Source organism: Notothenia coriiceps, unplaced genomic scaffold (assembly GCF_000735185.1).
Source record: "Notothenia coriiceps isolate Sejong01 unplaced genomic scaffold, NC01 NC01_scaffold00000492, whole genome shotgun sequence".
Taxonomy (NCBI): domain Eukaryota; kingdom Metazoa; phylum Chordata; class Actinopteri; order Perciformes; family Nototheniidae; genus Notothenia; species Notothenia coriiceps.
This window is the reverse complement of record NW_011333193.1, coordinates 298,533-313,300: the sequence shown is the minus strand read 5'-3', so window position 1 is coordinate 313,300 and position 14,768 is coordinate 298,533. Positions and strand designations below refer to the sequence as shown.

The window sequence follows — 14,768 nt, the reverse complement described above, 5'->3', positions numbered from 1 at the left end:
CCCCCCGCCTGGCGCTAAATGACGTCCTCCATGTCGAGGACTTTCCGAAGTTTCCATCAAAAAGGGGAACACTGCTCGAGAGAATGGGCGGGGATAAAAAAAAAAACGCAACAAAGTTACACCGAAGCTTTCAGATCGATGTCATTTCTAAAAGGATTAGGCCCCCGCTCAGAAATCTATTTTAATTACTGAGCACACAGGTAAACAAAGTGCGGCTGGTTCACATGTATGGATCTGGGCTTCAGAGCGGTATTGATAGTATGTGGCCCATGTTAACCTCAGGGCCACTCTGAGACCCTCAGGTAGGGGTACAGCAGGGGGGGTGTCACCGGACACACAAGGACAGTAGAGCTTTAATTGACACCAGTGTAGGCGGATGATAGTCTTAAACTTATTTATTTGTCTAACAAAGTAAGAAGAGTTGGACTACTGGACACTTCAGCTAGCCATATTTTAAGGATACAGCTTTATAATTGAATTAAACAATTTATGAAACATTAAATAAGCTTGAATAAGGGTTTAAAAGTTGTTCTAGATCAGTTATATGGACTAAACACTAATATTCCAACATAATAATGATATAAGAACAATTTATAAAACATAAATGATGATTCATTGAGTATCCCTTAATGTTCAATTGTTTATAAATCTTTATGGATAGGAACTATTAACCTAATTAAGCCATTAGCTACAGCTTAAAACCCTTAATTAACTATGCATTAGTAGGGCTTCATAGGTTGTGACTACTAATGGCTTTATACGTTAATAAATTGTTAATGCTTTTTAGATTTAAAAATAGAATTAAGAGATTATTTGATGTGTTAAACAATTATATATAAACCCTTAGTAAATGAGGCCTGGGTTGTACAATACAAATGATTACAAGTGACTTTGTTTGATCAATTAATTCAACATGTCTTGTGTGTTGGCAACATACAAGACACAGTTTGGTTCAAACAAGAAAGAAAGAAACATCATGTACAGTCATTTCCTGAAGTCTACGATCACACTTCACTTCCCACAGGACAGATGTGTGTTTCTCCACACTGATGATATATGTGTGGATTTGTCCCGGCACAGTGATGCTGAGCGTCTTTACAGATGTTTTCCTCCCCAGATAAGAATAATCTGTTTGCCTCAGCGGGCTGAAGCGTGTTTGAGTGTCCTGCATGTGTGTGTGTCTTCATTCCTGCCTGTGTGACCGTGCCTGTGTGTGTGTGTGTGTGTGCTGTCTTTGAGGAAGGAACCCCGCGTGGAGCCGGGTGATTAGGCACGCTGCGCTAGTCACAGGAAATGGAGTAGCTGACGGACAGGCCGAGTGCATTATAGATGAATGCCATGCGTTAGCGGCTCCGAGCCCCCGCCGAATATCTCTCAATTTCCTCTCTGAATGACAAAAGAAGCCACGCACAATTTCCTTGATCCGGAGCATTTGTTTAACTGCGCCCTACCCATTTAACCCACCCATTCAATAGTCTGTCTAGTAAAAGGAAATTTAGACAGTGTCAATTTATACAGCTCGCAGCAAGATCTGATAGTGGCAGGCAGGGGCGACGATGATACGCCTCTGGAATACAGTCGGGAGATTTATACTTCTTCCGCGAGCTAAATTTAGATTCATCATTAAATATACCCTAATATTTTTACATACCAGAAATATGTGCTCCACAAAGACGTTTGAAAGTTTGATGGTCGGAGCAGCGATAACTTCGCTTGAGGTCAAAGATCGCAGATTAAAATGAATATTTGATTTTCTTAAAAAGACGCTGTCATTTGTCAAATATCCTTATATGGCGGCTCAGAGCTGTCATCTTTACAGCGATCTCTCTTCCCCCCTTACTGTCTTTGAGTTAGTGACAGCTCATCTCTCCCGGTCACTGCTCCACGTCTAGACTTTGAACTCGCTCTGTTTACTCCCTTATCTGTTGTTGTTGTTGTTGCGACGATGTAATGGTAAGCTGTGGCTGCGCTTGAATCGCCTGCTTCAAAGACGCGGATTCTGGTTGTTTTCAGATGAAAATTCTGGCTTGGAGAACAGTTTTGTTGTCTGAGGAAAGGTATTTAGTTGTACACATTTGTCTTTATGTATTACTCTTTTAGTCTCAAAGTGTTGTCGGGTGACTGTTGCTCTGAAGAGGACGCGTCGCAGCGTGAGTTTTGATTATGTGCGTGTGACACCAGCTCATGACTAATTTCCTAATTAATTGCCTTTTGGAGGACCTAATCACATTATTTGACTCTGTACTGTAGGTTGTGTGCCAATACAGCGTAGCCCGTGGCTTAGTCACAGTGTGCTGGACTCATTAACAAGGCGATCCGGAGGTTGTCAAACACACACAAGGCCCGCGCACGTGAGAATACACACACTCGTGAAACATACAGACACACACAGCGCGTGATCAGCGCTTGAGATTTAGAGGTTAAAAGATGCCCTCTGGTGTATTTGATAAGGATTTGTGTAACTGGTTAGATTTCCCCGGTGGTGTGTAAAAACAGGTCTCTTTTGATGGAGCTATCACTTGTCTTCTCCTCCTACACTCAGTCGGAGGCAGGTTTATATAAAATATGACATGATAGTTTGTTTTTGAAGGTATTCAGTGTCTGTTTGTGTTAGATAGACAAAGAAGGGCATGCTTTTGTGCGTCTCGTGTGTGTGTGTGTGTGTGTGTGTGTGTGTGTGTGTGTGTGTGTGTGTGTGTGTGTGTGTGTGTGTGTGTGTGTGTGTGTGTGTGTGTGTGTGTGTGTGTGTGTGTGTGTGTGTGTGTGTGTGTGTGTGTGTGTGTGTGTGTGTGTGTGTGTGCGGGCTTGGGAACTTGTACATCTCTTTTTCCACACATGGCTTAATTATGACGTTACCAAAATGGGCAGTTTGCTCTGACACCCCGCTTGCAGAATCACACAGCGGACAGACTTAAAAGAGCTCATTAGTTCTCTCTAAAGAGCTGTTTACTGCACACACACACGCGCTCCGTAATAGGCAGCTCTGTTGATGCAGATGGACGCCGAGTGTAATGAGAATGATTAGGCTTCTCTATGTGGAGGCTGGATGAGAGGGAAAAAACGCGCTGGCAGACTTGAAGCTTCAGAAGGTGGAGAATATTTGAGTGCCTGATCTCTCTCTCTGCTTTCTCCGCTACACACACTTGCTCTTTTTCTTACCGCATGTGTCCATCCAAATGCTTCGCACATTTCCCCCCGGCCCTTTAAACCATTGAAAGATTGAGGGGGGAAATCAAATAAGGGCTGCGCTGAAAGCTCCATTGAGGTGCAGCAAATAAAAAGAATGAATCGAAAATAATTCAGCTACCCGAGAGAAAGGTCTTTTAACTGTCTGTGCATGTAATCACACTGATGAAGGCTAACACACATTTTAGTATAAAGCAAATTGGACTCCACTGAATCCTTTTCATATTTAAAATAGGAAGAGGGCCTTGAAAGTTTTTGGAAATGAATGTGTTGTTAAATGTATTAAAATATACATAAAATAATGGAAAGGTGTCGTTTTATTGTTTCCTTTCAAGTGTTTCCCTCTGACAATGAATCCAAGGACTTTTAAATGACTTTCAAGGTCTTTCAAAATGAGTATCTGTAAGTCGGGCCTACCTTAAGCATTTTCCGAGTGGACCCCGCCCATCCTGCAGCGCACATTAAGTGACTTTGCTCATTGCCCTTGGTTTACATCACGTTGAATTAGAGGATACACACTGTAAGATTCCAAAGTCAATCCTCCTCCATCCCTTTCATATGTTTTGGAGAAGGAGCAGCGAGTTCAAAGCGCTCAGTTCAAAGTATCCGTCCTCATTTGAATAACGTAGAGTAATCGCTATTACCTTATTTAAATAGTGCAAGTTATCATTTGGCCTTCATTTGCATTGCTGGGGTAATCACTGCGTCCCTGCATTAACCTCATTATAGAAGAGATGAAAGCCCTGATGGAGGCTGACACACTCTTTTATATATGTTATCTTTATTAATGATGGAATTAGAAAGACCCGTGTTTCTTTAAATGGAGGACATAACGCGGTTTGATGGAGTGTCAAACTATGGGGAGAAGAGTGTGTGGGATTCACAAGGCTTGCTTTATTTGTTTTTCGGCCCCCAACCCCCCTTTTCTGCCACAGCATTCTCTCTCTTGGCCTAGTCACCCCCCCTCCCACGTTGAATTTTTTAATCTCCATCCGTGTCTCTTAACGCCTCCCTGCACTGAAAAGTTCAACCAGAATCTGACACTTAAAATAGAACAATACATCATGACAACGCAAACACACATCCATCTTAACACGTCATAATATTTTCAGTGCAGCTTTTAATTTCTCCCAAGAGATGTGCCAAATCAACTCATTATTGTCTTTAAACCCCAAATGTTGAATTTCCCAAATACTACATTTAGCATACTACAGAAACAACGCTCTGAACCAGCCTGTTTAAGAAAAAAAAAAGCTTTATTTGACTATTTTTGACTGATATCGCTCTTGTGTTAGCGGCAGTAAAAAGGCACCTCTGTCACAAAGAGAGCATTAGGAATACCAGACCTGGTAGTAACTGCTATATCAAACATTAGAGAGAGCCAGAAAAGGCCAAGGTGAAGTGCTTGGCGACATTCCCATAATACCTTGATCACTAGTGGTGGTCAATAGAATTAGATTGCTGAATGCTCCATTAAACGATGTAAGAATGGTGGGTATTTCTACAGCAGAATCAAGACACTTTGTTGCTGCTTCAAGGAGATTCATAGCAGGCCTACAAGACTAAGACTATATACTTATGTAGAAAGTGGCTCAATCTGGTTTCCAGCCACCATTCTTCCACTGTCTCCTCTCTATCCTCTGATACATATTAGTGTGATAATATAGAAATAATAGAGATTTCATGTGCACTGCCAAGCAAGCATTTTGCTAGTGCCTACCGAACAAATAATCAAACATATCCTGAGAATACAATCCTTTAAAAGCACATTAAAATATAATTATTTACACAGGATTGTGGAACCTTTATTGTGCCTCATTTCCTCTCATTTTGTCCAGTATGCCTGCCTTGTAATTTTCTCCTTGAAATACTGCCCTTTTATAGCGCTGCTTCCACTTAATGTTTTTTCAATATAAGAGGAGCCTCCCATCTAATACCAAACTTTCCTCCGCTTTGTCTGAGGCGTTCCCTGCTCGCTACACTGGGAGGTGACAGGCATGCCAGCCCCTTCTAGACTCCCCTCGGCTAAAATGTTGTAAATTAACACAATTAGCAGATCGCCATTCTGCTAATTAGCCACTGGCGTCTGCCGAGAGATGGCTAGAGAGGAGAAGCAGAGAGGAAATAGGGGTCTGGGGATTTCCCCCTCCCTCTCTGTGTTGTTACCAAACAAACACAGGGCCTTGGAAAAAGAGAGCAAGGCAGTGTGAACGTGTTTGTGTGTGTTGCAGTTGGATAAATGGATGGGAGGAAGGGAAGATTTGCTTCCCTATGAATGGATTTTATTGTGCATGCCTGCTTTAGTCACACAAGCGCACACACACACACAAACCAATTCTGAAGGAGGCATTGCTCACAAGACCCCCGACTGTGGAGCTCTACATGCAACCGCAGCCAGTCAATAAGTCAGGGGAAGCAGCCTAAATGACACCGATATTATCCTTTATTTGTGTGCACTAAGTCAAATCAAACAGGGTTCAATCTGCCGTGCGGCTGCTGTGATTACGCCCCGTCCAGCCTTTGATAGCGCCACGGCTTTGATAGTGAGACAACGATGGAGTCGCTGTGTGACTGTCAGTGTTTGCAGATGGCATTGGCTGGGATTAAAGGAAACAGTGGCTCTCAAGCCTCCCGAGGCAATAAAGGGGAGAGCCAGGTGAGTGTGTCTGAGATGAGATGGAGCAAGGGAAGGAGGGAGGGGAGGAGGCGCAGCAAGCACAGAGGGAGTAAATAAGAGGAGGGGTGGCCGAGAAGAAAGGGGAATGAAAGGGAGAGATATATATCGAAATGGATGGAGTCAGAATAAAAGGAGGTAAAGGGAAAGAGGGGAGGTGGAAAATGGACGACAAAAACAGCAAAGACAAGGCAGCAGGGAGGCATGAAGAGAGGCAGACAGAGAGGTAAAGAGAACGGCAGAGAGGGAGGAGGTCAAGGTGGAGCTGTGCAGACAGGAACTAAGCTTGAGACACAATGTGTTGTAATTCATTGCTCGCTACAGCTCCTGTGTGCGTGCCTGTGTTTGTCCGTCTGGGTCAGTGGATGTGAGCATGCGTGTGTGTGTGCGCGCGTGTGCACGTCAGCACGCCTGAGTGCAGGCAGAGATAGTTTTTTTTTTTTAAATGCCTGTGTGTCTGAGCATGAATCTCTGTGTGTGTGTGTGTGTGTGTGTGTGTGTGTGTGTGTGTGTGTGTGTGTGTGTGTGTGTGTGTGTGTGTGTGTGTGTGTGTGTGTGTGTGTGTGTTTGTGTGTGTGCTCGATGAAAGCACCACGAACAGAGGGGGGTGGATGTGTATGGGTGTGTGTGTGTGTTGCTTTGTGGTACTCGCCAAGGCGCATTTTCAAACCCATCTCCAGCCACCTCAGATGAGTTGGGGATTATAGAGTGACCCTCAATGCCTCTGTCTTATTGGTCTGGCCGGGGTGCATTAGGCTGCCATCCCACAAGCCTCTGTACACCACAACACACTCTGTGCTTCTTATGGCCTGTAGAAATGAGTAATTAATGTGCTGATGGACATAAAATTATCTCATGATATGTATCAGTTAGAAAGAAAGAAAGAAAACACCAGATGAGTATCACCTGTTTAATTGATCATCCTAGGCAATTTGAAGGTGTTGTCATTTTAATTATTGTGTGTCAATGTGTTCACATGTTGATGTCTATGTCTCTGTTTCTCTCAGGCTTAAAGATGCAGTGGACCCCCGAGCACAGCCAGTGGGCCGAACAGCATTTCGACATCTCCTCCACCACGCGCTCGCCGGCCCACAAGGCTGAGGCCTACAGGGCGGTGCCCGGCCACCTGCAGCGCTCCGCCTCCTACCAGTACGCCTGGGCCAACGACGACATTTCCGCCCTCACCGCCTCCAACCTGCTCAAGAAGTATGCCGAGAAGTATTCCGGTATCCTGGAGATGCCGGGCTCCTATTCCGAGATCCCGGGGGTGATGAACGGACGGAAAGGTGAATCCGAGCCCTGGCAGGATGGTGTCTACCCCATGAGCTGCATCCCAGAGGGGGTCTCCATCAGAAAGGGGGGGGTGGCGGCGGCCTCAGAGGTGGTGTCCGGCATGTGCAGCTCCCCGGGCCTGGCCTCCAGCACCCTGAGCGAGCCCAGCTACTCCAGCAGCAGCTGTGGGAGCCACTCTGCCACGGCGCTCCACTCATCCTCCATGGCCTCTCAGGAATACGGCCCCCCATACAGCAGCTCCTACCTACACAGTAGTTACAGCTCCCAGTCGGCCCCCACCCCAACACTCCCCTCTCCGCTGCACAGCTCTGGGCTCCTGCAGCCACCCCCTCCGCCCTCCCACCCCACTTTAGTCCCAGCGTACAACGGAGGGTCCCCCAACTTGTCTAGTTATAATTACCCCCCAGCAGGCTACCCGGCCCAGAGCTCCGTTGGGCCGGGATACAGCCCTGGAGGAGCCCCCCCTCCCTCATCGTACCTCCCCCCAGGCATCGCTGCCCCTACACCCCTTCCCCCCTCTTCCACTTTACCTGGATACCCATACCAGAGCCACAACCTGACCCCAATTGCCCCCACCCCTCTTAACAGTAGCTCCTCCAACTCACTGAAGAGAAAAGCCTTCTACATGGCAGGCCAAGGAGAGATGGACTCTTACGGTAACTTTGGCTATGGCCAGGCTCGGAGCTCCGCTGAGAGCCCCATGTACCGGATAGCTGACAGCAGCAGCGCCAACGGAGGCTCCAACAGTGGATTCGACAGGGGTCCTGAAAAGCCTTTTAATCCCCAGAAGCAGTCCACAATGTCCTCTGAGCAGAGGAAGTACAGCAGCCAGGCAGCAGGTGGGCCACTGACTCCACCGGCCTACGTAACCTCCACCCTAGGGGGTTCCCGCTCAACGGATTCCCTCGGCAGCTTCACCTCCCCCTCCCTCAGTGAGCAAGGTGCCGAGGATCACCGCCTCCACCTCTCCCACTCAGCACCAGGGACTACCTCCTCCTCATCATCTTCATCCTCCCGGCCTGCTGAAGAGCAGCTAAAAACCAGTGACCCTCACCTCCTGGACATGGTGACCTCTGAGATCGTTCAGCAGGGGCCCCCGGTGGATTGGAGCGACATTGCAGGACTAGAACTAGCCAAGGCAACCCTGAAGGAAGAGGTCCTCTGGCCCATTCTGCGCCCGGACATGTTCAGCAGTTTAGGCCCCGCCCCCCATTGCGTGTTGCTGTTTGGCCCCAGGGGCAGTGGCAGGACGTTGCTGGGTCGCTGCCTGGCCAGCCAGCTCGGGGCCCCGTTCCTCCAGCTCAACGGCTCCACGCTGGCCACCAAGTGGCTGGCAGAGGGAGAGAAAATCATCCGGGCGTCCTTCCTGGTGGCGCGCTGCCGGCAGCCCTCCGTTCTGTTCATCAGTGAAGTGGACATGCTGCTGTCAGCACACCTCAGCGAGGAGAGTCCCATCAACCGGCTGAAGGGGGAGCTCCTCGCCCAGCTGGACTCCCTGCTCATGGGCTCAGGCGAGGACGGAGGCAACCAAGTCTTGGTGGTCTGCTCCACAAGCCGACCCCAGGACATGGATGAAGGGTTGCGCAGGTACTTTGGCCGCAGGGTCCTCGTGCCCCTGCCGGACGGCGCAGCCCGCCACCACATCGTGGGCCAGCTCCTGGCTCAATCTCAGCACAAATACTGCCTGAGCGTGGAGGAGCTGGCGCTGCTGGTCCAGCGCACCGAGGGCTTCTCCGGACTGGACGTGGCCCGGCTATTCCAGGAGGCCCTCGTGGGACTGTTACACGTCTCCGCACAAGGCATGGACATGTCGGGTATGATGCCCCGGGGACAGGTCCGGCCCCTCACCTACCAGGACTTTGAGAGTGTCTTTTGTAAATTCCAAGCCAGTATATCACAGAAAGAGATTGACACGTACACTGAGTGGAACAAAATGTTCGGCTGCAGCCAGTGAAAAGAAAGATTCCGCCCTTGAGAAAAAGAGGCAAACACAATTCCTCCCCTCAGGGCAGAAGCATTGTGCTGGAGGGAAAGGCACACAGAAGGCCAACACAAGCTCACTGAGTTCTCACAAGCAGGGTTTAGACGACCCAGAGACCTGGTTTGATGAGACAACTGGCAGTTTTACAGTTAATGAGCAAGAGTTTTAATTTAATTGCTTGACACTCCAGAAAGCCAGGCATTGTTTACACATTGCAAGCAAGTTGGCTTGAGAAGAGACGCCCCAGTGTCTGTGTAAATATATCGTTACGTTCCTGTTCTTGACATTTAGTTGGCTATCCAAGTGCCTGAAGTGGTGCTTTCTGATTTTCTTTCTTTGTTTATTTGCCTCACAATCTACATTCATGGCATGAGCTGACGATTATTAAGAGCTTTAAAACTCCAGAGGTGAGTCTGAAAAACAGATTGACAGTTGCCATTGGTGGTGGTCAATCATTCTTTATTGTCTTGCTAAGAGCAGTAATCCATCAGGGCGGCAGTAGTCTGGGCCCTGACGCGCACTTATCTCTCCTGTGTCTGCTAAACAAACAAGCGTAACAAACAAAACTCAGGAAAGCGTTTGTGAATTGTACAGTACCTCAAGGTTTCTTGACGAAAAGCACTAAGACCTGAGAGGAGAATCCGAGGGGGTTTATGTTTAGCGAAGCAGTGTTAGGTTTACCTCGACTGGCTATTATAAATAGCAAAGAGGTGACGATGAATGTACTGAATATTTTCTGGAACATTAATCAATAGTGAGTAAAGACATGTCCTTTTTCTTTTCTCACAGCAGGTGCTTTAGTAACCTGTTTCTACTTGACCAATCCTGAAGCTTATTTTCATCGCTTAAAAAAAAACTAAAATCTGTCTGGTTTTGGGGTTTTAGGAGAAATCAGGTGTCGGGTCAATGTCGTTGTATATTTATTCAAAACAACCATAATCAACATTGTTTATATTATGCGATGCTAGGCGTTAGCAGGCTTTGCTGGAGGCTCCATCAGTTTAGCTAACTTCTGTCTTGTCAGCGAGGGGAGACGTATTATTTGACATGGAGGAACCTGATGCTAAAACATCTCCAAAAAATATAAAGATCAACATTTTAGGGAATACACATATTTGCTTTCTTCTGAAATGTTTGTCATTTTAACTACATTACTCCAGGAAGTCAGGAAGATACTGTAGTTAAAAGCTCATCTGTTGCCTTCAAGGGGAAAAGTAGAGGTGAAATTGCTGAAGGTGAAATCTAATTTCATAATAGCAACTCTGATTGATTGACATCTCTGTAATGTTATTGTCCAACAAAACACGTGGACACTATTTGAATCATTCAGAACATTTAAATCAAATATCCAAACTGACCATCGAAGACTAATTGAAACATAATTTCTTGGCACCTAAATGCATTTGGATACACACTTCAGTTGAGTGGAAAGCTTTGTAACATGAGTGAGGAATTGTGGTCTTAAAGTCCTTCATCCCTGAAGGTTATCTGTCGCCCATTGTGTTGGAATGTATTTTTTTCCCTTCCTTGTGTAAGAAGCTGTCCTTTAGCTCCACTGCTGCCACACAGGAGTCCTTAAGCTAGTGTAATGTACGTGCACTAAAGCATTCTGTGTAATATTGTTTGGTTGAAATGTATTTGCTTTGTCTGTCCGGTATTTATCCTGAAGGAGATTTCATTCATCATCAGTTTTTTATTGTAAATCCGTCTCTCTTTTTTTGTTTGAATATAAGTACTTACTGTATGTCTAGGCCTGCTCTGTGTTGCTATCTCTGCGTCAGTGCAGCACCTGATGTGTGGGGGGGGGCTAGCCTGCTCTGTTGTTGGCGCTAAAATTCTCTGCCGTCAAAGTTGCAGCAACCTGATGTGGGGGGGAGGGGGGGGGGGGGGAGAGTTCTGCTGAGCATCAGCAAAATTGACGGGAAGGAAAGACAGCCAGGCAGCGTGGCGGCAGCACAAGGGGAAAGCAGAGTGGTCCGTCAGAAAAGCACCCTCAAAACAATCTGTACCAGAATTCCTTCTGTCAGCAAATCCTCTGGAGAGAGAGTCCCTTTAGACAGAAAAACCTACTAATGCACTTCAGAGCACACAACAACAGCACACACTCCTCCCCCCCCGTACAAACGACTTGAAACACCGGTCAACGCTGCGCTTGTTATACGTGTTTTGTGGCCCTTTCTTTTGTCTCGTTGTGTTTTAAATCTAGCTTTTACCTATCTTTTTTTCAAACCCTTTCCTTAAGAGTTCTTCTTTAAAGCTACCTCATGGCTACAAAACATATAACGTCTTTCCAAATGTCAGAAAAAGCATTGAAAAAAAAAAGTAAAGTGGAGAGAATAACAACAAAGTTTTGCGCAGTCTACCTCAGACGACTGTACTCAAAACATTTAGCTGATGGTGCACCCACAGGCTGCAGTGTGTGTTTGTGTGAGATGGAGCTATATAGGTAACACACACACCTGATTACACTCACAAGCGATTTGTGAGGAGGGAAGAGTCGCCCTAAAGGTGACCCGGAAATGTATAATCCGATACATTTGCTTTAATCTTTTGTGAACTACTGTGGTTGTGTGCGTGTGAATGTGTATATACGTGGGCACACTCTTCTTTTTTTTATTTAGTGTGTTGAATTTTATAAATTGTTAGTATATATAACACACTTGCACAACTTTAAACCAGAGTGTAACGTGTTTCTGTTGTACATACCTATACATACAATACAAATGCACCACTTGTTTATATGTGTGAATATGTTGCCATACTTGCAGTCAATGTATTTTCATGTAATCTTAGGTACAAGCAGCAACAAACGATTCATTAAAGACATTTTCTTGGGAGATTATATCTTGTCTTTTTTTATATTTTATGTCACATTAACGTCTGAAGATTAATTACAGAATTTATTTATCAGTAGTAAAGTGTATGTATTGCCCTGCCAAAAAATAGCCCAGCTGAAAAATGGTCTTAATGAGCCTTGAGTTAGTCACCCTTGTGTGCAATTATAAAATCATCCGTGTTGCGCAGGAAGCCGGCGCTGTCGCTTCGCTCATTAAAATGTAACAATTCATTTCTCTTGCTGGTAAGAGTGGCAAGACCAAAACATTAAAGCATTAATTATCTTTTTCCATCACAAAGAATTTGGATTATGTGAGTACTCTTAATGAAAATGATGTGCATTAGCCCACTGCGTTTCCACGGTATCATTATATAGCTGGCAGTGAGGTGTGGGAAGCTGCTGTATAGCCTCTATAATTATCCGTGGAAACTCAAACGCCTCACAAGAGGTTACAGAGCATCGAGGGCTGCTGTTTTCTTTATTTTCCCACTTTGAAACAAGCTACAGCCATGATCAGAAATAATCTGTGACACACGCTCTTTTTGTCCATCACATTTAAAGATGTTATTTTCAATCCGAGTTGGTAGTAAGAAGATGTTTTTTTTTTGCTTTATATCAAGCTGCTCTGTAAATAACCCGTATTCACAAAGCTGCAGTTGGTCTCGGAAATACTCAGCAGGGGGAATTATACAGGAAATATCATTGAAGTTATTATACAAATCAGGGAGCAGATTTTCATGGAAAGTTTTTTTTTAATTTAAGTGTAATTTAAAGGTTTATTCCTAGTGTGTGTGAGTCAGTGTCTGTGTGCACCCCGGGGTTATCTACCCCAACACCACTGTGTCCCCTTCACTTTAAAGGGCCCTCATTGCACCAGCTTTGCCTCACACCTCTTTGCGCGACAATTAAAATATGCTAAGTGATCATTTTCCTTAAGTAGTCTTAAATGTGCAATCCATTCAAATATGAGAGGAAATTGCCCACAGCTCGCAGAAAGAAAAAAAACAGAGGTGGTTGAACATGGGGGTAAAGCCGGAATAAATTATGCAAATAACACAAAGGACTTTACCACTTAAAAGCCTAATTTTCCTATAATCAGCACACTGTCGCCTAATATTTTTTTTCCACCTCTTATTAAAAGTGACTGTTCTCGTGCCGATCATCAGATGGCTCTATCTGTCACTGGTCTGTGAGCCTGCCAGAGTAAATGCTAAAGCATTTTGCCGGAGCTTTTAGATGATGGTTACATTCCCACACAAGTAATTATGCGGCGGAGAGTCCAGAAATAAGGTTTAATTATACAGTAATCGTGTGTGATGGACACTAGGAAGTGGTGAGCAGCGCCAGACTGCAATCCATCAATGACAAACCTCTGGCCAGTTTTAATTCCTCCTCATTTGCATCCTAACCTCCACACCAAGTTGCGCAAACGCTGTTAAATGTTAATAGGACCTGTCTCGCCGCTCAAAATGAATGCTTAAGCCATTTTTTTTCACTCCCTCCTCTCCTTTCATCCTCTCTTTATCTATAACCCGCTCTTTTATTCCAACGTCTTCATGCCATTCTCTCCTTTCCTGTCATCCCTCCCTCCCCCCTCCTCCCTCGCTTCCTCCCTCCTCGCAGGCCTCGCCGTGGAGGAGGCACCGAGCGGTCACTGATGCACTAATTGGGAGCAACACTTACAGTTTTATCTCCCCCCACCACTAATAGCGGTCCGCGCCGAAGCAACTCACCTTAGGAGGAGGAGGAATGGATGGATGGAGGTAGGAGGAGGTGTTGGGGGGGGGAAGGGGGAGGCCTTGAATGAGAAATTCCTCCATGCAGACCGCAGCGCAGACTCAGTGTGAGATTGGGCCCTAAAGCCATCATGGTTAATCCATATCCCGCAGGACCCCCGACTCAATTCCCTGCTTCATTAATTGAAAACGATGGCCTTTTTTTTGGTGTGAGTGAATAAAACAAGGAGCCATTTATGAAAAAAAGCATTTTGTCTGGTTTTGTTCCTGAAGTGGCTGCAATCTCATTATGCCTCTGTGCTGCATTTCAAAATGTGCTATCATCTTTGTCTTGATTGTCTCCCAGCGTCGGGAGAGATAAATACACGCGCCGCTTTGCTGTGCTGATGCCAGGGCTGTTTTTCACCGAATCATTTGAAGTCTTATCAGCCTTTGTGGAAATAAAGCCTTTGCCTAATAAACTGTTCCACAGGCTTTGCGAGAGTAGCAGATAAACACCTTTTTTCTCCCGACAACGCCATCATTAGCGCATCTTGTTCAATGCTTTACACATAATTGGAATCAACATCTATTGTTCGTGTTCTTGACCTTCCACTTGTTTTCCAGCAGACACTTAGAAACATTGTATTACTGCTGAGAGGGAATCTTAACTAGGAGAACACATGCTAAGTGCCTTTGCTTTGTTTTATCAGGGGCACATAGCTTCACTTTGAATATAACTTGAAAACCCATACCTTTCTGATTTAATGATAACAATCCTATTGTGTATTCTAACATACAATTGCAATTAATCACATGACAATCATATGGGAAATATGGTGAAGCACTTCTGACCTTTAACGCCTTTACTGCAACATAAGTATAAATACTCAACATCCTGCATTTAACCGTTGTTGTGGTAGTATATGGGTGCAAAATGTACAGTTTTTTCTCAGTAACGATGAACAACAACTCGTATGTTAAAGGTGAAGAACCCACAGAGAACTGAAGGGGAACTCGAAGTGCGTCGACCTTCGGCAGGTTTGTTTTCTTAAGTGAAAAATAATGCGTGTGCTGCCTGTG

General features: G+C 45.4%; 1 protein-coding gene across 2 annotated transcripts in view; it reads left to right on the top strand.

Annotated features, from left to right (window-relative positions):
• The window catches only part of LOC104954234 (fidgetin-like), a 27,837-nt gene extending 15,875 nt beyond the window's left edge, over positions 1-11,962 (top strand). Inside the window, exons 3-4 of one of the 2 annotated variants that reach the window (XM_010781322.1) lie at positions 6,868-10,930; positions 11,012-11,962. In XM_010781322.1, coding sequence (XP_010779624.1) covers positions 6,868-9,107 — 2,240 coding nt within the window. In that variant the 3' untranslated portion in view covers positions 9,108-10,930; positions 11,012-11,962. Of the gene's footprint in view, positions 1-6,836; positions 10,931-11,011 lie in introns of those variants that run through there. The other variant, XM_010781315.1, reaches the window with a different exon arrangement.
• The last annotated feature ends 2,806 nt before the right edge of the window (positions 11,963-14,768 follow it).